The 23,289-nt window shown below is 42.8% G+C and overlaps 1 protein-coding gene across 1 annotated transcript in view; it reads left to right on the plus strand.

Moving 5' to 3' along the window:
- The window catches only part of AOX1 (aldehyde oxidase 1), a 153,648-nt gene that overhangs the window by 105,878 nt on the left and 24,481 nt on the right, over positions 1 to 23,289 (plus strand). The window contains exons 24-28 of the mRNA XM_038749208.1: positions 1,903 to 1,989; positions 6,662 to 6,853; positions 9,205 to 9,432; positions 18,504 to 18,599; positions 21,482 to 21,610. Coding sequence (XP_038605136.1) covers positions 1,903 to 1,989; positions 6,662 to 6,853; positions 9,205 to 9,432; positions 18,504 to 18,599; positions 21,482 to 21,610 — 732 coding nt within the window. The remainder of the gene's footprint in view (positions 1 to 1,902; positions 1,990 to 6,661; positions 6,854 to 9,204; positions 9,433 to 18,503; positions 18,600 to 21,481; positions 21,611 to 23,289) is intronic.

The following is a 23,289-nucleotide window of genomic DNA, read 5'->3' on the forward strand; positions in this document are numbered from 1 at the left end:
GAACCGAGGTTGCATAATGTTTCCAGGAGAAGAGAGTGGCCCGTAATAATACTAATTAAGAATCATAATTGTGGTATTTGTTAAGCTCTTACTATGTGCCAGGCACTGTGCCAGAGAAGTAGCGTGGCTCAGTGGAAAGAGCCCGGGCTTTGGAGTCAGAGGTCATGGGTTCAAATCCCGGCTCTGCCGCTTGTCAGCTGTGTGACTTTGGGCAAGTCACTTCACTTCTCTGGGCCCCAGTTCCCTCATCTGTAAAATGGGGATGAAGACTTGGAGCCCCTCGTGGGACAAGCTTATCACCTTGTAACCTCCCCAGTGCTTAGAACGGTGCTTTGCACATAGGAAGCGCTTAATAAATGCCATCACCACCACCACTGTACTAAGCACTGGAGTGGATATAAGCAAATCGGGTTGGACACCCTGTCCCACGGGGGGGGCTCACAGTCTTCAACCCCATTTTCCAGATGAGGGAACTGAGGCCCAGAGAAGTGAAGTGACTTGCCCAAGGTCACACAGCAGACAAGTGGCGGAGCCGGGATTAGAACCCATGACCTTCTGGCTCCCAGGCCCGGGCTCCGTCCGATATCTAGACTAGACTGTGAGCCCACTGTTGGGTATGGACCGTCTCTATATGTTGCCAACTTGTACTTCCCAAGCGCTTAGTACAGTGCTCTACACACAGTAAGCGCTCAATAAATACGATTGAATGAATGAATGAATCAAAGGCAGCTGAGAGGTCCAGGATGATTAGGATGGAGCAGAAGCCGTCGGATTTGGCGAGAAGGAGGCCACTGGTGACCTCGGGAAGGGTCGTTTCTTTGGAGAGAAAAGGATGGAAGCCAGGTGGCAAGGAGGTCAAGGAGAGAATCGGAGGAGGGGAAACGGAGGCAGCAGTCAAATCATTCATTCATTTCATTCATTCAGTCGTATTTATTGAGCGCTTACTGTTTGCAGAGCACTGGACTAAGCACTTGGGAAGTACAAGTCGGCAACATATAGAACTCGCTCCAAGAGTTTGGAAAGGAATGGTAGGAGGGAAATGGAATTCATTCATTCATTCAATCGTACTTATTGAGCGCTTACTGTGTGCAGAGCACTGGACTAAGCGCTTAGGAAGTCCAAGTCGTCTGGAGACGGTCCCTACTCAACAATGGGCTCACAGTCTAGAAGGGGGAGACAGACAACAAAACAAAACGTGGAGACAGGTGTCAAAATCGTCAGAACAAACAGAATTAAGAAGCAGTGTGGCTCAATCAATCAATCAATCGTATTTATTGAGCGCTTACTATGTGCAGAGCACTGTACTAAGCGCTTGGGAAGTACAAATTGGCAACACATAGAGACAGTCCCTACCCAACAGTGGGCTCACAGTCTAAAAGGGGGAGACAGAGAACAGAACCAAACATACCAACAAAATTAAATAAATAGGATAGAAATGTACAAGTAAAATAAATAAGTAAATAGAGTAATAAATATGTACAACCATAAATATGTACAACCATAGGAAAACCATAGGCTCAGTGGAAAAGAGCCTGGGCTTTGGAGTCCGAGGTCATGGGTTCAAATCCCGGCTCCGCCACTTGTCAGCTGTGTGACTCTGGGCAAGTCACTTGATTTCTCTGGGCCTCATTGACCTCATCTGTAAAATGGGGATGAAGACTGTGAGCTCCACGTGGGACAAACTGATCGCCTGTATCCTCCCCACCGCTTAGAACAGTGCTTTGCACATAGTAAGCACTTAATAAATGCTGTTACTATTTTTATTATTATTAATTAAAGCTATACGCAAATGATAACTGGGGTCAGGGGAGGATTTGGGGGTTGCACGGAAATGTTTGAAAGCGGGAGAGTAAAGGGCAGCGGGCGGTTGACTGACCAACCGGTCGCCTTGGCCAATTGCAGGTTGGCTTCATGAACAACGGCGTCATCAAGGCCGTGGACCTCGAGTATTATACCAATGGTGGCTGTACCCCGGATGAATCGGAAATGGTAAGACTTTTTCATTCCTTCATTCGATCATATTTATTGAGCGCTTACTGTGTGCAGAGCACTGGACCAAGCGCTTGGGAAGTCCAAGTCGGCAACAGCTAGAGACGGTCCCTACCCAACAGCGGGCTCGCAGTCTAGAAGGGGGAGACGGACAACGAAACAAAACATCTTAATAAAATAAATATGGACAAATACAATTAATTTTATTTATTTTAGAACCTATTTTTATTTGATAATTTTATAATACATATAGAATATATGTAATAAATAAAATTTATTATTTTAGAATCTATTTTTATTTGATAATTTTATAGTATATATAGAATATATGTAATAAATAAAATGTATTATTTTAGAATCGAACGCCCATAGCTCCACGGGCCAAAAATGCAATGCCAAACGTACGTTCATTCATTCAATCATATTTACTGAGCGCTTACTGTGTGCAGAGCACTGGACTAAGCGCTTGGGAAGTCCAAGTCAGCAGCATATAGAGACGGTCCCTACCCAACAGCGGGCTCACAGTCTAGAAGGGGGAGACGGACAACGAAACAAAACATATTAACAAAATAAAATAAATATGGACAAATACAATTAATTTTATTTATTTTAGAACCTATTTCTATTTTATAATTTTATAATACATATAGAATATATGTAATAAATAAAATGTATTATTTTAGAATCTATTTTTATTTTATAATTTTATAGTATATATAGAATATATGTAATAAATAAAATGTATTATTTTAGAATCTAACACCCATAGCTCCATGGGCCAAAAATGCAATGCCAAACGTACGTTCATTCATTCAATCATATTTACTGAGCACTTACTGTGTGCAGAGCACTGGACTCAGCGCTTGGGAAGTCCAAGTCGGCAACATCGAGAGACGGTCCCTACCCAACAGCGGGCTCGCAGTCTAGAAGGGGGAGACAGACAACAAAACAAAACATGTTAACAGACTAAAATAAATATGGACAAATACAATTAATTTTATTTATTTTAGAACCTATTTTTATTTTATGATTTTATAATATATATAGAATATATGTAATAAATGAAATTTATTATTTTAGAATCTATTTTTATTTTATAATTTTATAGTATATATAGAATATATGTAATAATTGAAATTTATTATTTTAGAATCTAACGCCCATAGCTTCACGGGCCAAAAATGCAATGCAAAACTCCCTCTTCAACCTCACGTATGTTCATTCATTCAATCATATTTACTGAGCGCTTACTGTGTGCAGAGCACTGGACTAAGCGCTTGGGAAGTCCAAGTCGGCAACATCGAGAGACGGTCCCTACCCAACGGAGGGCTCACGGTCTAGAAGGGGGAGACAGACAACAAAACAAAGCATATTAACAAAATAAATATGGACAAATAAAACTAATTTTATTTAGAATCTATTTTTATTTTATAATTTTATAATATATAGAACATATGTAATAAATAACATTTATTATTTTATTTATTATATATAGAATATATGTAATAAATAAAATTTATTATTTTAGAATCTAACGCCCATAGCTCCACGGGCCAGAAATGCAATGCAAAACTCCCTCTTCAACCTTACGTACGTTCATTCATTCAGTCATATTTACTGAGCGCTTACTGTGTGCAGAGCACTGTACTAAGCGCTTGGGAAGTCCAAGTCGGCAACATCTAGAGACGGTCCCTACCCAACAGCGGGCTCACAGTCTAGAAGGGGGAGACAGACAACGAAACAAAGCATATTAACAAAATAAATATGGACAAATAAAACTAATTTTATTTAGAATCTATTTTTATTTTATAATTTTATAATATATAGAACATATGTAATAAATAAAATTTATTATTTTATTTATAATATATACAGAATATATGCAATAAATAAAATTTATTATTTTAGAATCTAATGCCCATAGCTTCACGGGCCAAAAATGCAATGCAAAACTCCCTCTTCAACCTCACGTACGTTCATTCATTCAATCATATTTACTGAGCGCTTACTGTGTGCAGAGCACTGGACTAAGCGCTTGGGAAGTCCAAGTCGGCAACATCGAGAGACGGTCCCTACCCAACGGAGGGCTCACGGTCTAGAAGGGGGAGACAGACAACAAAACAAAGCATATTAACAAAATAAATATGGACAAATAAAACTAATTTTATTTAGAATCTATTTTTATTTTATAATTTTATAATATATAGAACATATGTAATAAATAACATTTATTATTTTATTTATTATATATAGAATATATGTAATAAATAAAATTTATTATTTTAGAATCTAACGCCCATAGCTCCACGGGCCAGAAATGCAATGCAAAACTCCCTCTTCAACCTTACGTACGTTCATTCATTCAGTCATATTTACTGAGCGCTTACTGTGTGCAGAGCACTGTACTAAGCGCTTGGGAAGTCCAAGTCAGCAGCATATAGAGATGGTCCCTACCCAACAATGGGCTCACGGCCTAGAAGGGGGAGACGGACAACAAAACAAAACATGTGGATGGGTGTCAAGTCGTCAGATCCCGCCCTTTTTTTTTTTTGGTGGTATTTGTTAAGCACTGACTATGTTCCAGGCACTGTACTAAGCGCTGGGTTAGAGTCAACCTAATCTGGTTGGATGTGGGCAGGGGGCTCAGGGCTTTAATCCCCATTTTACAGATGAGGGAACTGAGGCACAGAGAAGTGAAGTGACTTACCCAAGGTCACGCGGCAGATGCGGGCCGGAGCGGATTAGAACCCAGGTCCTTCTGATTCCCAGGTCCAGGCTCTATCCAGAGAAGCAGCGTGGCTCAGTGGAAAGAGCCCGGGATTTGGAGGCAGAGGTCATGGGTTCAAATTCCGGCTCCACCAATTGTCAGCTGGGTGACTTTGGGCAAGTCACTTCACTTCCCTGGGCCTCAGTGACCTCATCTGTAAAATGGGGATGAAGGCTGTGAGCTCCACGTGGGACAAACTGATCACCTTGTATCCTCCCCAGCGCTTAGAACAGTGCTTTGCACATAGTAAGCACTTAACAAATGCCATCATTATTATTATTATTATTATGTGGAACTGGAATTGTGTCCAATGTGATGCTCTTTTTTCTCCTCCAGTGCTTGCCCCATAATGGCACTTAACAAATGCCATAATTATTACAGTGCTTAATAAATGCCATCATCATCATCATCATTATTATTATTATTAGCCACTAGGCCATGCTGCCTCCCTGCTTAGGATAACTGCTGATTTAGAACAATGCTTGGCACATAGTAAGTGCTTAACAAATGCCATTATTATTATTATTATTATTATTATTATTATTATTATGTGGAACAGGAATTGTGTCCAGTGTGATGCTCTTTTTTCTCCTCCAGTGCTTGCCCCATAATGGCACTTAACAAATGCCATAAATATTACAGTGCTTAGTAAATGCCATCGTCATTATTATTATTATTATTATTATCCACTAGGCCACCCTGCCTCCCTGCTTAGGATAATTGCTGATTTAGAACAGTGCTTGGCACATAGTAAGCGCTTAACAAATGCCATTATTATTATTATTATTATTATTATTATGTGGAACAGGAATTGTGTCCAATGTGATGCTCTTTTTTCTCCTCCAGTGCTTGCCCCATAATGGCACTTAACAAATGCCATAACTATTACAGTGCTTAATAAATGCCATCATCCTTATTATTATTATTATTATCCACTAGGCCATGCTGCCTCCCTGCTTAGGATAATTGCTGATTTAGAACAGTGCTTGGCACATAGTAAGCGCTTAACAAACACCATCATTATTATCATTATTATTATTATCCACTAGATCACGCTGCCTCCCTGCTTAGGATAATTGCTGATTTAGAACAGTGCTTGGCACAGAGTAAGCACTTAACAAATGCCATCATCATCATTATTATTATTATTATTATGTGGAACAGAAATTGTGTCCAGTGTGATGCTCTTTATTCTCCTCCAGTGCTTGCCCCATAATGGCACTTAACAAATGCCATAATTATTACAGTGATTAATAAATGCCATCATCATTATTATTATTGTTATTATTATCCACTAGGCCAAGCTGCCTCCCTACTTAGGATAATTGCTGATTTAGAACAGTGCTTGGCACATAGTAAGCGCTTAACAGACACCATCATTATTATTATTATTATTATTATCCACTAGGCCATGCTGCCTCCCTGCTTAGGATAATTGCTGATTTAGAACAGTGCTTGGCACAGAGTAAGTGCTTAACAAATGCCATTATTATTATTATTATTATTATTACGTGGAACAGGAATTGTGTCCAATGTGATGCTCTTTTTTCTCCTCCAGTGCTTGCCCCATAGTGGCGCTTAACAAATGCCATAATTATCACAGTGCTTAATAAATGCCATCATCATTATTATTATTATTATTATTATCCACTAGGCCAAGCTGCCTCCCTGCTTAGGATAATTGCTGATTTAGAACAATGCTTGGCACAGAGTGAGCGCGTAGCAAATCCCATTATTATTATTGAACCATCCGTTCTGCCCCTGTGAGGTTTTCAGGGAGAGTAAAAGCTCGATGGGGAATGGAATAAAAAGTGGAGAGGGATGCGTCCGGTAGACAGTGGCTGACGGTCCGAAATTCCAAGGCACGGCGATCTGACGGAGGCGAACCTTTCTTTCCGTTTTTAGGTCATCGAGTTCATCGTGCTGAAGTCGGAGAACACCTACGACATCCCCAACTTTCGGAGCCGGGGCCGCGCTTGTAAAACCAACCTGCCCTCCAACACGGCTTTCCGAGGGTTCGGTTTTCCTCAGGGCACGCTGGTGGTGGAATCGTACGTGACGGCTGTGGCGTCCAAGTGTGAGCTAACCCCAGAGCAGGTAATAATAATAATAATAATAATAATGGCATTTATTAAGTGCTTACTATGTGCAAAGCACTGTTCTAAGCGCTGGGGTGGTTACAAGGTGATCGGGTTGTCCCATGTGGGGCTCACAGTCTTCATCCCCATTTTACAGATGAGGGAAGTGAGGCCCAGAGAAGTGAAGTGACTTGCCCGAAGTCACACAGCTGACAAATGGTAGAGGCGGGATTTGAACCCATGACCTCTGACTCCAAAGCCCGCTCTCTTTCCACTGAGCCACGCTGCTTCTCTTACACACACAGTTACACACAGGACCACGGGGTCAACTGGCCTAGGCCTTTCCCTTGCCGCAACCCAAATCACCCCAGTTCTGCAGATCCCCACAGGATCTGCATATCTGTCTACATATCTATTCTATTTATTTATTTTATTTTGTCAGTATGTTTGGTTTCGTTCTCTGTTCTCTGGTTCGTCTCCCCCTTTTAGACTGAGCCCGCTGTTGGGTAGGGACTGTCTCTATATGTTGCCAACTTGGACTTCCCAAGCGCTTAGTACACTGCTCTGCACACAGTAAGCGCTCAATAAATACGATTGATTGATTGATTGATTGATTGATTGATCGCCCGGTCAACTGAAGAAGCAGCGTGGCCTAGTGGATAGAGCCCAGCCTTGGGAGCCATGAGGAACTGTGTTCTAATTCCAGCTCCATCGCGTAACAACAATAATAATGATGGCATTTATTAAGCACTTACTAGACGCGAAGCACTGTTCTAAGCGCTGGGGAGGTTACAAGGTGATCAAGTTGTCCCACGGGGGGCTCCCAGTCATTCATTCAGTGCTCTGCACACAGTAAGCGCTCAATAAATACGATTGATTGATTGATTGATTCATTCATTCATTCAGTCGTATTTATTGAGCGCTTACTGTGTGCAGAGCGCTGTACTAAGCGCTTGGGAAGTCCAAGTCGGCAACAAATAGAGACGGTCCCTACCCAACAACGGGCTCACAGTCTAGAAGGGGGAGAGAGACAAGAAGACAAAACATGGAGACAGGTGTACATAAATGCTGTGAGTCTGGGGTGAGCCCACTGTTGGGTAGGGACTGTCTCTATATGTTGCCAACTTGTACTTCCCAAGCGCTTAGTACAGTGCTCTGCACACAGTAAGCGCTCAATAAATACGATTGATGATGATGATGATGAGTATCAGAGTGCTTAAGGCATTGTTGATGCAGCAGAGAGGATGCAGAGCAGAAAAAAGGGCTTACCTCTCTACCTCAGTTTCCTTATCAGCAAAATGGGGATAAAATCAATCAATCAATCATATTTATTGAGCGCTTACTGTGTGCAAAGCACTGTAAGTGCTTGTACTCTTGGGAAGTACAAGCTGGCAACATATAGGGACGGTCCCTACCCAACAGTGGGCTCACAGTCTGAAAAGGGGAGAAATACCTACCTTTCTACCTACCTCACAAGGGTTGTTGTGAGGGGGGCAAAACGGGAGATAAGCGATGTGAGAGTGTTTTGAGAATCAGTCAATCATATTTATTGAGCGCTTACTGTGTGCAGAGCACTGTACTAAGCGCTTGGGAAGTACAAGTTGGCAACAGATAGAGACAGTCCCTACCTAACGTGGGCTCACAGTCTGAAAGGGGGAGAAATACCTACTTTTCTACCTACCTCACAAGGGTTGTTGTGCGGGGGGCAAAATGGGAGATAAGTGAAGAGAGTGTTTTGAGAATCAATCAATCGTATTTATTGAGCGCTTACTGTGTGCAGAGCACTGTACTAAGCGCTTGGGAAGTCCAAGTTGGCAACATCTAGAGACAGTCCCTACCCAACAGTGGGCTCACAGCATAAAAGGGGGAGACAGACAACAAAACCAAACATACTAACAAAATAAAATAAATAGAATAGATATGTACAAGCAAAATAAATAGAGTAATAAATATGTACAAACATATATACATATTCCGAAACAAGGTAGTCTTGTTACTTTCCAAGTGCTCAGTACAGTGCATTGCATCCCCTTCTAGACTGTGAGCCCACTGTTGGGCAGAGACTGTCTCTATGTGTTGCCAACTTGTACTTCCCAAGGGCTTAGTCCAGTGCTCTGCACACAGTAAGCGCTCAATAAATACAATTGATTGATTGATTGATTGATCCAAGGGGTGCTCAGTAAGTGACAGGTGACAGTCTGAGTAACTGAGGCCCAGAGACGTTCAGTGCCTTACCCAAGGTCACACAGCAGACAAGCGGCAGAGCCGGAATCGGATCCCAGATCCCCTGACTCCCGGGCCAGGGATTCTTTTTCCACAAAGGCCACGCTGTTTCTCCTAACAACCTAATTTCCCTTCCGCCTTTTCCAGGTCAGGGAGATAAACATGTACAAAAAGGTGAGCAAAACGGCCTACCAGCAGACGTTCGATCCGGAAGCTCTGAGGAAATGCTGGAAAGAGTGTCTGGAGAAATCGTCCTTCTCCAGGAGAAGGAAGGAGGCGGAGGAATTTAACGAGAGGAATTATTGGAAGAAGAAAGGAATCGCCATCATCCCCATGAAGTTCACCATTGGAGCTCCCATTGCCTATTTTCATCAGGTGAGCTGGCTGTGGACAGGAAATGTGTCCGTTTAGTGTTAATAATAATAATAATGGTATTTGTTAAGTGCTTACTGTGTGCAGAGCACTGTACTAAGCGCTTGGCCACATCTAGAGACGGTCCCTACCCAACAGCGGGCTCACGGTCTAGAAGGGGGAGACAGATGACAAAACAAAACATATTAACAAAATAACTAATAATAATAATGGTATTTGTTAAGCGCTTACTGTGTGCAGAGCACTGTACTAAGCGCTTGGCAACATTTAGAGACGGTCCCTACCCAACAGCGGGCTCACGGTCTAGAAGGGGGAGACAGACGACAAAACAAAACATATTAACAAAATAACTAATAATAATAATGGTATTTGTTAAGCGCTGGCTGTGTGCAGATCACTGTACTAAGCGCTTGGGAAGTACAAGTCGGCAACATTTAGAGACGGTCCCTACCCAACAGCGGGCTCACAGTCTAGAAGATGGTCATTCATTCATTCACTGATTCAATCGTATTTATTGGGCGCTTACTGAGTGCAGAGCACTGTACTAAGCGCTTGGGAAGTACAAGTCGGCAACAGATAGAGACGGTCCCTACCCAACAGTGGGCTCACAGTCTAGAAGGGGGAGACAGAGAACAAAACAAAACATATGAAACAGAAGAGAGAAGAGAGATGGAGATAGAGAGGAAAGATTTCATTCATTCATTCATTCAATCGTATTTATTGAGCGCTTACTGTGTGCAGAGCACTGGACTAGGCGCTTGGGAAGTCCAAGTTGGCAACATCTAGAGACGGTCAATCAAGCAATCAATCGTATTTATTGAGCACTTACTGTGTGCAGAGCACTGGACTAAGCGCTTGGGAAGATTTTTGAGGTCCCTACCCAACAGCGGGCTCACAGTCTAGAAGATGGTCATTCATTCATTCAATCAATCAATCAATCAATCGTATTTATTGAGCGCTTACTATGTGCAGAGCACTGTACTAAGCGCTTGGGAAGTACAAAGCGCTTGGGAAGTAGAACAGTGCTTTGCACAGAGTAAGCGCTTAATAAATGCCATTAAAAAAAACCATATGAAACAGAAGAGAGAAGAGAGATGGAGATAGAGAGAGGAAAGATTTCATTCATTCATTCAATCGTATTTATTGAGCGCTTACTGTGTGCAGAGCATTGGACTAAGCGCTTGGGAAGTACAAGTTGGCAACATAAAGAGACCATCCCTACCCAACAGCGGGCTCACAGTCTAGAAGGTGGTCATTCATTCATTCATCCATTCAATCGTAGAACAGTGCTTTGCACATAGTAAGCGCTTAATAAATGCCATTAAAAAAAAACAAAACCATATGAAACAGAAGAGAGAAGAGAGATGGAGACAGAGAAAGATTTCATTCATTCATCCAGGCGTATTAATTGAGCGCTTACTGTGTGCAGAGCACTGGACCAGGTGCTTGGGAAGTACAAGTTGGCAACATACAGAGACGGTCCCTACCCAACAGCGGGCTCACAGTCTTATATATAGTTATATATGTCATACATATATATATATATATATGTCTTATACATATATATACAAATATTATTATATTATTAGCATTATTATTATACTATTATATTACTAAAAAATTATATTATTAACAAATATTATTATTATTATGTCCACATCTGTCATTTATTTATTTCTATTCATGCCTGTCTCCCCTTCTAGACTGTCGGCTTGTGCAGTGCTTAGGATGGTGCTCAGTGCTTAGAACAGTGCTTGGTACATAATAATAATTATTATTATTATTATGGTATTTGTTAAGCGCTTACTATGTGCCAAGCACCGTTCTAAGCGCCGGGGTAGATACAAGGACAGCAGGTTGTCCCACGGGGGGCTCACAGGCTTCATCCCCATTTTACAGATGAGGGAACTGAGGCCCAGAGAAGTAAAGTGACTTGCCCAAGGTCACACAGCGGACAAGTGGCAGAGCCGGGATTTGAACCCACGACTTCTAACTCCAAAGCCCGTGCTCTTTCCACTAAGCCATGCTGCTTCACTAAATAAGCACATAGTAAGCGCTTAACAAATACCATCATTATTATTATTATTATTATTGTGGACAGGGTATGTGTTTGTTGTTATGCTGTCCTCTCCCAAGCGCTTAGTACAGTGCTCTGCACACAGTAAGTGCTCAATAAATATGATTGAGAGAATGAATGAATAGCTGCCCTTTATTTATTTCTATTAATGTCCATCTCCCCTCCTAGACTGTAAACTTGTTGTGGGCAGGGAACATATGTGTTATAGTCTACGCTCCCAGGCGCTCAGTACAGCGTTCTGCACATAGTAAGTGCTTAACAAATACCATCATTATTATTATTACTGTGGACAGGGAATGTTATATTGTTATATACTGTTATATTGTCCTCTCCCAAGCGCTTAGTACAGTGCTCTGCACACAGTAAGTGCTCAATAAATACAATTTAATGACAAAGTAAGTGCTCAATAAAAAGGAAGGAAGGAAGGAGGGAAGGAAGGAAGAAAGGAAGAAAGGAAGAAAGAAAGAAAGAAAGAAAGAAAGAAAGAAAGAAAGAAAGAAAGAAAGAAAGAAAGAAAGAAAGAAAGAAAGAAAGAAAAAGAAGGAAGAGCTGCCCTTTATTTATTTCTATTAATGTCCCTCTCCCCTCTTAGACTTTAAGCTTGTTGTGGGCAGGGGAAGTGTCCGTTATAGTCTACACTCCCAGGCACTCAGTACAGCGTTCTGCACATAATAAGTGCTTAACAAATACCATCATTATTATTATTACTGTGGACAGGGAATGTGTTTATTGTTATAGTGTCCTCTCCCAAGCGCTTAGTACAGTGCTCTGCACACAGTAAGTGCTCAATAAAAAGGAAGGAAGGAGGGAAGGAAGGAGGGAAGGAAGGAAGGAAGGAAGGAAGGAAGGAAGGAAGGAAGGAAGGAAGAGCTGCCCTTTCTTTATTTCTATTAATGTCCATCTCCCCTCCTAGACTGTAAGCTTGTTGTGGGCAGGGAATGTGTCCGTTATAGTCTACACTCCCAGGCGCTCAGTACAGCATTTCTGCACATAGTAAGTGCTTAACAAATACCATCATTATTATTATTATTGTGGACAGGGAATGTTATATTGTTATATATTGTTATATTGTTCTCTCCCAAGCGCTTAGTACAGTGCTCTGCACACAGTAAGTGCTCAATAAACGGAAGGAAGGAAGGAAGGAAAGAAGGAAGGAAGGGAGGGAGGGAGGGAGGGAAGGAGGGAAGGAGGGAGGGAAGGACGGAATAGCTGCCCTTTATTTATTTCTGTTAATGTCCATCTCCTCTCCTAGACTGTAAGCTTGTTGTAGACAGGGAACGTGTCTGTTATAGTCTACGCTCCCAGGCACTCAGAACAGCATTCTGCACATAGTAAGCGCTTAACAAATACCATCATTATTTATTATTATTATTGTGGTCAGGGAATGTGTTTATTATTATATTGTGCTCTCCCAAGTGCTTAGTACAGTGCTCTGCACACAGTAAGTGCTCAGTAAATACGATTGAATGAATAAAGGAAGGAAGGTGGGAAGGAATGAATAGCTGCCCTTTATTTATTCCTATTAATGTCCATCTCCCCTCCTAGACTGTAAGCTTGCTGTGGGCAGGGAACGTGTCCGTTATAGTCTACGCTCCCAGGTGCTTAGTACAGCATTCTGCACATAGTAAGTGCTTAACAAATACCATCATTATTATTATTATTGTGGACAGGAAATGTGTTTATTGTTATAGTGTCCTCTCCCAAGCGCTTAGTACAGTGCTCCCAGGCACTCAGACAGCATTCTGCACATAGTAAGTGCTTAACAAATACCATCATTATTTATTATTATTATTGTGGTCAGGGAATGTGTTTATTATTATATTGTCCTCTCCCAAGTGCTTAGTACAGTGCTCTGCACACAGTAAGTGCTCAATAAATGCGATTGAATGAAAGAAGGAAGGAAGGAAGGAAGGAAGGAAGGAAGGAAGGAAGGAAGGAATAGCTGCCCTTTATTTATTCCTATTAATGTCCATCTCCCCTCCTAGACTGTAAGCTTGTTGTGGGCAGGGAACGTGTCCGTTATAGTCTACACTCCCAGGCGCTCAGTACAACATTCTGCACATAGTAAGTGCTTAACAAATACCATCATTATTATTATTATTGTGGACAGGAAATGTGTTTATTGTTATAGTGTCCTCTCCCAAGCGCTTAGTACAGTGCTCTGCACACAGTAAGTGCTCAATAAATGGAAGGAAGGAAGGGAGGAAGGAAGGAAGGAAAGAAGGGAGGAAAGAACGAAGGAAGGAAGGAAAGAACGAAGGAAGGAAGGAATAGCTGCCCTTTATTTCTATTAATGTCCATCTCCCCTCCTAGACTGTAAGCTTGTTGTGGGCAGGGAAAGTGTCCATTATAGTCTATGCTCCCAGGTGCTCAGTACAGCGTTCTGCACATAGTAAGTGCTTAACAAATGCCATCATTATTACTATTATTGTGGACAAGGAATGTTATGTTGTTATATATTGTTATATTGTCTTCTCCCAGGCGCTCAGTACAGCATTCTGCACATAGTAAGTGCTCAATAAATGCAATTAAACGACACAGTAAATGCTCAATAAATACGATTGAATGAATGAAGGAAGGAAGGAAGGAAGGAATAGCTGCCCTTTATTTATTTCTATTACTGTCCGTCTCCCCTCCTAGACTGTAAGCTTGCTGTGGGCAGGGAACGTGTCCGTTATAGTCTACGCTCCCAGGCGCTCAGTACAGCATTCTGCACATAGTAAGTGCTTAACAAATGCCATCATTATTATTATTACTGTGGACAGTGAATGTGTTTGTTGTTATAGTGTCTTCTCCCAAGCGCTTAGTACAGTGCTCTGCACACAGTAAGTGCTCAATAAATAGGAAGGAAGGAAGGAGGGAGGGAAGGAAGGGAGGAAGGAAGGAAGGAAGGAAGGAAGGAAGGAAGGGCTGCCCTTTATTTATTTCTATTAATGTCCATCTCCCCTCCTAGACTGTAAGCTTGTTGTGGGCAGGGAATGTGTCCATTATAGTGTACGCTCCCAGGTGCTCAGTACAGCATTCTGCATATAGTAAGTGCTTAACGAATACCATCATTGTTATTATTATTGTGGACAGGGAATGTTATGTTGTTATATATTGTTATATTGTCTTCTCCCAAGCGCTTAGTACAGTGTTCTGCACACAGTAAGTGCTCAATAAATACAATTAAACGACACAGTAAGTGCTCAATAAATGCGATTGAATAAATGAAGGAAGGAAGGAAGGAATAGCTGCCCTTTATTTATTTCTATTAATGTCCGTCTCCCCTCCTAGACTGTAAGCTTGTTGTGGGCAGGGAACGTGTCTGTTATAGTCTACGCTCCCAGGCGCTCAGTACAGCATTCTGCACATAGTAAGTGCTTAACAAATGCCATCATTATTATTATTACTGTGGACAGTGAATGTGTTTGTTGTTATAGTGTCCTCTCCCAAGCGCTTAGTACAGTGCTCTGCACACAGTAAGTGCTCAATAAATAGGAAGGAGGGAGGGAAGGAAGGAAGGAAGGAAGGAAGGAAGGAAGGAAGGAAGGAAGGGCTGCCCTTTATTTATTTCTATTAATGTCCATCTCCCCTCCTAGACTGTAAGCTTGTTGTGGGCAGGGAATGTGTCCATTATAGTGTACGCTCCCAGGTGCTCAGTACAGCATTCTGCATATAGTAAGTGCTTAACGAATACCATCATTGTTATTATTATTGTGGACAGGGAATGTTATGTTGTTATATATTGTTATATTGTCTTCTCCCAAGCGCTTAGTACAGTGTTCTGCACACAGTAAGTGCTCAATAAATACAATTAAACGACACAGTAAGTGCTCAATAAATACGATTGAATGAAGGAAGGAAGGAAGGAAGGAAGGAAGGGCTGCCCTTTATTTATTTCTATTAATGTCCGTCTCCCCTCCTAGACTGTAAGCTTGTTGTGGGCAGGGAATGTGTCTGTTATAGTCTACGCTCCCAGGCGCTCAGTACAGCATTCTGCACATAGTAAGTGCTTAACAAATGCCATCATTATTATTATTACTGTGGACAGTGAATGTGTTTATTGTTATAGTGTCCTCTCCCAAGCGCTTAGTACAGTGCTCTGCACACAGTAAGTGCTCAATAAATAGGAAGGAAGGAAGGAGGGAGGGAAGGAAGGAAGGAAGGAAGGAAGGAAGGAAGGAAGGAAGGAAGGAAGGGCTGCCCTTTATTTATTTCTATTAATGTCCATCTCCCCTCCTAGACTGTAACCTTGTTGTGGGCAGGGAATGTGTCCATTATAGTGTACGCTCCCAGGTGCTCAGTACAGCATTCTGCATATAGTAAGTGCTTAACGAATACCATCATTATTATTATTATTGTGGACAGGGAATGTTATGTTGTTATATATTGTTATATTGTCTTCTCCCAAGCGCTTAGTACAGTGTTCTGCACACAGTAAGTACTCAATAAATACAATTAAACGACACAGTAAGTGCTCAATAAATACGATTGAATGAAGGAAGGAAGGAAGGAAGGAAGGAAGGGCTGCCCTTTATTTCTATTAATGTCCGTCTCCCCTCCTAGACTGTAAGCTTGTTGTGGGCAGGGAATGTGTCTGTTATAGTCTACGCTCCCAGGCGCTCAGTACAGCATTCTGCACATAGTAAGTGCTTAACAAATGCCATCATTATTATTATTACTGTGGACAGTGAATGTGTTTATTGTTATAGTGTCCTCTCCCAAGCGCTTAGTACAGTGCTCTGCACACAGTAAGTGCTCAATAAATAGGAAGGAAGGAAGGAGGGAGGGAAGGAAGGAAGGAAGGAAGGAAGGGAGGGAGGAAGGAAGGGAGGAGGGAGGGAGGAAGGAAAGAACGAAGGAAGGAAGGAATAGCTGCCCTTTATTTATTTCTATTAATGTCTGTCTCCCCTCCTAGACTGTAAGCTTGTTGTGGGTAGGGAATGTGTCCATTATAGTGTACGCTCCCAGGTGCTCAGTACAGCATTCTGCACATAGTAAGTGCTTAACGAATACCATCATTATTATTATTATTGTGGACAGGGAATGTTATGTTGTTATATATTGTTATATTGTCTTCTCCCAAGCGCTTAGTACAGCATTCTGCACACAGTAAGTGCTCAATAAATACAATTAAACGACACAGTAAGTGCTCAATAAATGCGATTGAATAAATGAAGGAAGGAAGGAAGGAAGGAATAGCTGCCCTTTATTTATTTCTATTAATGTCCGTCTCCCCTCCTAGACTGTAAGCTTGTTGTGGGCAGGGAACGTGTCTGTTATAGTCTACGCTCCCAGGCGCTCAGTACAGCATTCTGCACATAGTAAGTGCTTAACAAATGCCATCATTATTATTATTACTGTGGACAGTGAATGTGTTTGTTGTTATAGTGTCCTCTCCCAAGCGCTTAGTACAGTGCTCTGCACACAGTAAGTGCTCAATAAATAGGAAGGAAGGAAGGAGGGAGGGAAGGAAGGGAGGAAGGAAGGAAGGAAGGAAGGAAGGAAGGAAGGGCTGCCCTTTATTTATTTCTATTAATGTCCATCTCCCCTCCTAGACTGTAAGCTTGTTGTGGGCAGGGAATGTGTCCATTATAGTGTACGCTCCCAGGTGCTCAGTACAGCATTCTGCATATAGTAAGTGCTTAACGAATACCATCATTGTTATTATTATTGTGGACAGGGAATGTTATGTTGTTATATATTGTTATATTGTCTTCTCCCAAGCGCTTAGTACAGTGTTCTGCACACAGTAAGTGCTCAATAAATACAATTAAACGACACAGTAAGTGCTCAATAAATGCGATTGAATAAATGAAGGAAGGAAGGAAGGAATAGCTGCCCTTTATTTATTTCTATTAATGTCCGTCTCCCCTCCTAGACTGTAAGCTTGTTGTGGGCAGGGAACGTGTCTGTTATAGTCTACGCTCCCAGGCGCTCAGTACAGCATTCTGCACATAGTAAGTGCTTAACAAATGCCATCATTATTATTATTACTGTGGACAGTGAATGTGTTTGTTGTTATGGTGTCCTCTCCCAAGCGCTTAGTACAGTGCTCTGCACACAGTAAGTGCTCAATAAATAGGAAGGAAGGAGGGAGGGAAGGAAGGAAGGAAGGAAGGAAGGAAGGAAGGAAGGAAGGAAGGAAGGGCTGCCCTTTATTTATTTCTATTAATGTCCATCTCCCCTCCTAGACTGTAAGCTTGTTGTGGGCAGGGAATGTGTCCATTATAGTGTACGCTCCCAGGTGCTCAGTACAGCATTCTGCATATAGTAAGTGCTTAACGAATACCATCATTGTTATTATTATTGTGGACAGGGAATGTTATGTTGTTATATATTGTTATATTGTCTTCTCCCAAGCGCTTAGTACAGTGTTCTGCACACAGTAAGTGCTCAATAAATACAATTAAACGACACAGTAAGTGCTCAATAAATACGATTGAATGAAGGAAGGAAGGAAGGAAGGAAGGAAGGAAGGGCTGCCCTTTATTTATTTCTATTAATGTCCGTCTCCCCTCCTAGACTGTAACCTTGTGGTGGGCAGGGAATGTGTCCGTTATAGTGTACGCTCCCAGGTGCTCAGTACAGCATTCTGCATATAGTAAGTGCTTAACGAATACCATCATTATTATTATTATTGTGGACAGGGAATGTTATGTTATATATTGTTATATTGTCTTCTCCCAAGCGCTTAGTACAGTGTTCTGCACACAGTAAGTGCTCAATAAATACAATTAAACGACACAGTAAGTGCTCAATAAATACGATTGAATGAAGGAAGGAAGGAAGGAAGGAAGGAAGGAAGGGCTGCCCTTTATTTATTTCTATTAATGTCTGTCTCCCCTCCTAGACTGTAAGCTTGTTGTGGGCAGGGAATGTGTCTGTTATAGTCTACGCTCCCAGGCGCTCAGTACAGCGTTCTGCACACAGTCAGGGCTCCAGAAGTTGGACCGCCTGAGCGACCGAGGGGTCCGAGGGCCCGGCCGTGACCTCTGTCGGGTTGTTCCTTCAGGCCTCCGCCCTGGTTCACATCTACAGCGATGGATCGGTGCTGTTGGCCCACGGCGGCTGTGAGATGGGACAAGGACTTCACACCAAAATGCTCCAGGTGAGGGAACCGGCCCGGGCTCGGGGGAGGCAGGGGGACCTGAGAAGCAGGGTGGCTCAGCGGAAAGAGCCCGCGCTCTGGAGTCCGAGGTCCTGGGTTCAAATCCCGCCTCCGCCAGTTGCCAGCTGGGTGACTTTGGACAAGTCACTTCAATCAATCAATCAATCGATCGTATTTATTGAGCACTTACTGTGTGCAGAGCACTGGACTAAGCGCTTGGGAAGTCCAAGTTGGCAACATCTAGAGACGGCCCCTACCCAACAGCGGGCTCACTGTCTAAAAGGGGGAGACAGAGAACAAAACATACTAACAAAATAAAATAAATAGAATGGATATGTACAAGTAAAATAAATAAATAGAGTAATAAATCTGTACAAACATATATCCATATATCCAGGTGCTGTGGGGAAGGGAAGGAGGTAAGATGGGGGGATGGAGAGGGGGATGAGGGGGAGAGGAAGGAAAGGGCTCAGTCTGGGAAGGCCTCCTGGAGGAGGTGAGCTCTCAGTAATAATAATAATAATGGCATTTATTAAGCGCTTACTATGTGCAAAGCACTGTTCTAAGCGCTGGGGAGGTTACAAGGTGATCAGGTTGTCCCACAGAGGGCTCACAGTCTTCATCCCCATTTTCCAGATGAGGTAACTGAGGCCCAGAGAAGTGAAGTGACTTGCCCAAAGTCACACAGCTGACAATTGGTGGAGCCGGGATTCGAACCCATGACCTCTGACTCCAAAGCCCGGGCTCTTTCCACTGAGCCACGCTGCTTCTCAGTAGGGCCTTGAAGGGAGGAAGAGAGCTAGCTTCACTTCTCTGGGCCTCAGTTCCCTCATCTGTCAAATGGGGATGAAGACTGGGAGCCCCCCGCGGGACAACCTCATCACCTTGTAACCTCCCCAGTGCTTGGAACAGTGCTTTGCACATAGTAAGTGCTTAATAAATGCCATTATTATTATTATTATTATTATTCTCTGGGCCTCAGTTACCTCCTCTGGAAAATGAGGATTAAGACTGTGACCGCCCCCCACCATGGGACAACCTGATCACCTTGTCACCTCCCCAGCGCTTAGAACAGCGCTTTGCACATAGTAAGAGAAGCAGCGTGGCTCAGTGGAAAGAGCACGGGCTTTGGAGTCACTGGTCGTGGGTTCAAATCCCGGCTCTGCCACTTGTCAGCTGTGTGACCTTGGGCAAGTCACTTAACTTCTCTGGGCCTCAGTTACCTCATCTGTAAAATGGGGGTTGACTGTGAGCCCCCCGTGGGACAACCTGATCACCTTGTATCCCCCCAGCGCTTAGAACAGTGCTTTGCACATAGTAAGCGCTTAATAAATGCCATCATTATCATTATTATTATTATAGTAAGCGCTTAACAAATACCATTATTATTATTATTATTCTCTGGGCCTCAGTTACCTCCTCTGGAAAATGAGGTTTAAAACTGTGACCGCTACCCACTGTTCGAAGTGCTGGGGGAGATACAAGGTAATCAGGTTGTCCCACGGGGGGCTCACAGTCTTCATCCCCATTTGACAGATGAGGCAACTGAGGCCCAGAGAAGCGAAGTGACTTGCCCAAAGTTACGAAGCTGATAAGTGGAGGAGTCGGGACTAGAACCCACGACCTCCAACTCCCAAGTCCGAGCTCTTTCCACTAAACTACGCCGCTTCCATCTGAGTTCCAATCTCAGCTCTGCCACCTGCCTGCTGGCAAATTTTTCTTTCTTTTTCTTTCTTTCTTTCTTTCTTTCTTTCTTTCTTTCCTTCTTTCCTTCTTTCCTTCTTTCCTTTTTTTTTCTTTCTTTCTTTCCTTCTTTCTTTCTTTCTTTCTCTCTTTCTCTCTCTCTCTCTTTCTTTCTTTCTTTCTTTCTTCCTTTCTTTCTTTCTTTTTCTTTCTTTCTTTCTTTCTTTCTCTTTCTTCCTTTCTTTCTTTCTTTCCTTCCTTCCTTTCTCTCTCTCTCTCTCTCTCTCTCTCTCTCTCTCTCTCTCTCTCTCTCTCTCCTTCTTTTTCTTTCTTTCTTTCTTTCTTTCTTTCTTTCTTTCTTTCTTTCTTTCTTTCTTTCTTTCTTTCTTTCTTTCTTTCTCTCTCTCTCTCTCTCTCTTTCTTTCTTTTTCTTTCTTTCTTTCTTCCTTCCTTCCTTCCTTCCTTTCTCTCTCTCTCTCTCTCCCCCTCCCTTTCTCTCTCTCTCTCTCTCTTTCTTTCTTTCTTTCTTTCTTTCTTTCTTTCTTCTTTCTTTCCTTCCTCCGTCCTTTCTCTCTTTCTCTCTCTCTCCTTCTTTTTCTTTCTTTCTTTCTTTCTTTCTTTCTTTCTTTCTTTCTTTCTTTCTCTTTCTTTCTTTCTCTTTCTTTCTTTCTCTTTCTTTCTTTCCTTCTTTCTTTCCTTCTTTCCTTCTTTCTTTCTCTCTCTCTTTCTTTCTCTCTTTCTTTCTTTCTCTCTTTCTCTCTTTCTCTCTGTCTTTCTTTTTTATTCTATTCATTTTATTTTGTTAATATGTTTTGTTTTGTCGCCTGTCTCCCCCTTCTAGACTGTGAGCCCACTGTTGGGGAGGGACCGTCTCTATACGTTGCCAACTTGTACTTCCCAAGCGCTTAGTCCAGTGCTCTGCACACAGTAAGCGCTCAATAAATACAATTGAATGAATGAATGGATGAATCCCCTTAACTTTTCTGGGACTCAGTTTCCTCATCTGTGAAATGGGGATCGAATACCTGTTCTCCCTCCTCCTTGGCCTCTGAGCCCAAATGGGACAGGGATTGGGTCCGACCCGATTATCCCGTATCTACCCTAGCGCTTAGTACAGTGTCTGTCGCAGAGTAACCGCTTAACCACTATTATTGTTGTCGGGATGATAATGATGACGATTGTCGTTCCCGTTACCGCAGGTGGCCAGCCGTGAACTGAACATCCCGTTGTCCTCCATCTACCTGTACGAAACCAACACCTCGACGGTGCCCAACGCCTTCCTCACGGCGGGATCCATGGGGACCGACGTCAACGGCAAAGCAGTGCAGGTTCTATAATAATAATAATAATAATAATAATAATAATAATAATAATAAACTGTGGGATTTGTTAAGTGCTTACTCTGTGCCAGGCACAGTACTAAGCACTGGAGTGGATACAAGCAAATGAAGTTGGACACAATAGGGCTCACAATCTCAATCCCCATTTTACAGATGAGGTAACTGAGGCACAGAGGAAGTGAAGTGACTTAATAATACTAATAATGGCATTTGTTTGTTTATTTTACTTGTACCTATCTATTCTATTTATTTTATTTTGTTAGTATGTTTGGTTTTGTTCTCTGTCTCCCCCTTCTAGACTGTGAGCCCACTGTTGGGTAGGGACCGTCTCTAGATCTTGCTGACTTGTACTTCCCAAGCGCTTAGTACAGTGCTCTGCACACAGTAAGCGCTCAATAAATACGATTGATTGATTGATTACTATGTGCAAAGCACTGTTTTAAGCGCTGGGGACGATACAAGATGATCAGGTTGTCCCAGGTAGGGTTCAAAGTCTTCATCCCCATTTTCCAGATGAGGGAACTGAGGCCTAGAGAAGTGAAGTAACTTTCCCAAAGTCACCCAGCTGACATTTGGCAGAGCCGGGATTTGAACCCATGACTTCCGACTCCCAAGCCCGGGCTCTTTCCACTGAGCCACGCGGCTTTTCTGGGCTCCGCTGTGGTTTTCGTCGTCCTCGTTAGCTGACTATTTTCAAGATGGGGGATGTGGTTGATAAGTCCCAGACACGAGGGGAGAGTTTCTGAAAGGGTTGGAGGGGAAAGTTGGGGAAACGGGACTGGAAATGTAAGCGGTTGGAGATTGACTCGGCTGGGCGGAGAAGCAGGCTGGAATCAATCAGCCATGGGCACGTTCCTTCATAATAACAATGATGGCATTTATTAAGTGCTTACTATGTGCAAAGCACTGTTCTAAGCGCTGGGGAGGTTACAAGGTGATCAAGTTGTCCCATGTGGGGCTCACAGTCTTCATCCCCATTTTACAGATGAGGTAACTGCAGCACAGACACGGCATTCATGGTGTAGTGGATAATAATAATAATAATAATAGCATTTTTTAAGTGCTTACTATGTGCCATGCACTGTTCTAAGCACTGGGGGAGATACAAGGTGATCAGGTTGTTCCACAAGGGGCTCACAGTCTTAATGCCCATTTTACAGATGAGGGAACTGAGGCCCGGAGAAGTGAAGTGACTTGCCCAAAATCACACAGCAGACCAGTGGTGGAGCCGGGATTCGAACACATGACCTCTGACTCCCAAACCCGGGCTCTTTCCACTGAGCCACGCGGCTTCTGTAACGCTCGGATAATGCACAGACCTGGAAGCCGCAAGGTCAAGGGCTCTAATTGAGAAGCAGCGTGGCTCAGTGCAAAGAGCCCGGGCTTTGGAGCCAGAGGTCATGGGTTCAAATCCCGGCTCTGCCTGTTGTCAGCTGTGTGACTTTGGGCAAGTCACTTAACTTCTCTGGGCCTCAGTTCCCTCATCTGTAAAATGGGGCTGAAGACTGTGAGCCCCCTGTGGGACAACCTGATCACCTTGTACCTCCCCAGCGCTTAGAACAGTGCTTTGCACATAGTAAGCACTTAATAAATGCCATAATTATTATTATTATTATTATTAATTCCGCCTCCACCACTTGTCTGCTGGGTGACCTTGGGCAAGTCGC

This window comes from Tachyglossus aculeatus, chromosome 7, assembly GCF_015852505.1.
Source record: "Tachyglossus aculeatus isolate mTacAcu1 chromosome 7, mTacAcu1.pri, whole genome shotgun sequence".
Lineage (NCBI taxonomy): Eukaryota > Metazoa > Chordata > Mammalia > Monotremata > Tachyglossidae > Tachyglossus > Tachyglossus aculeatus.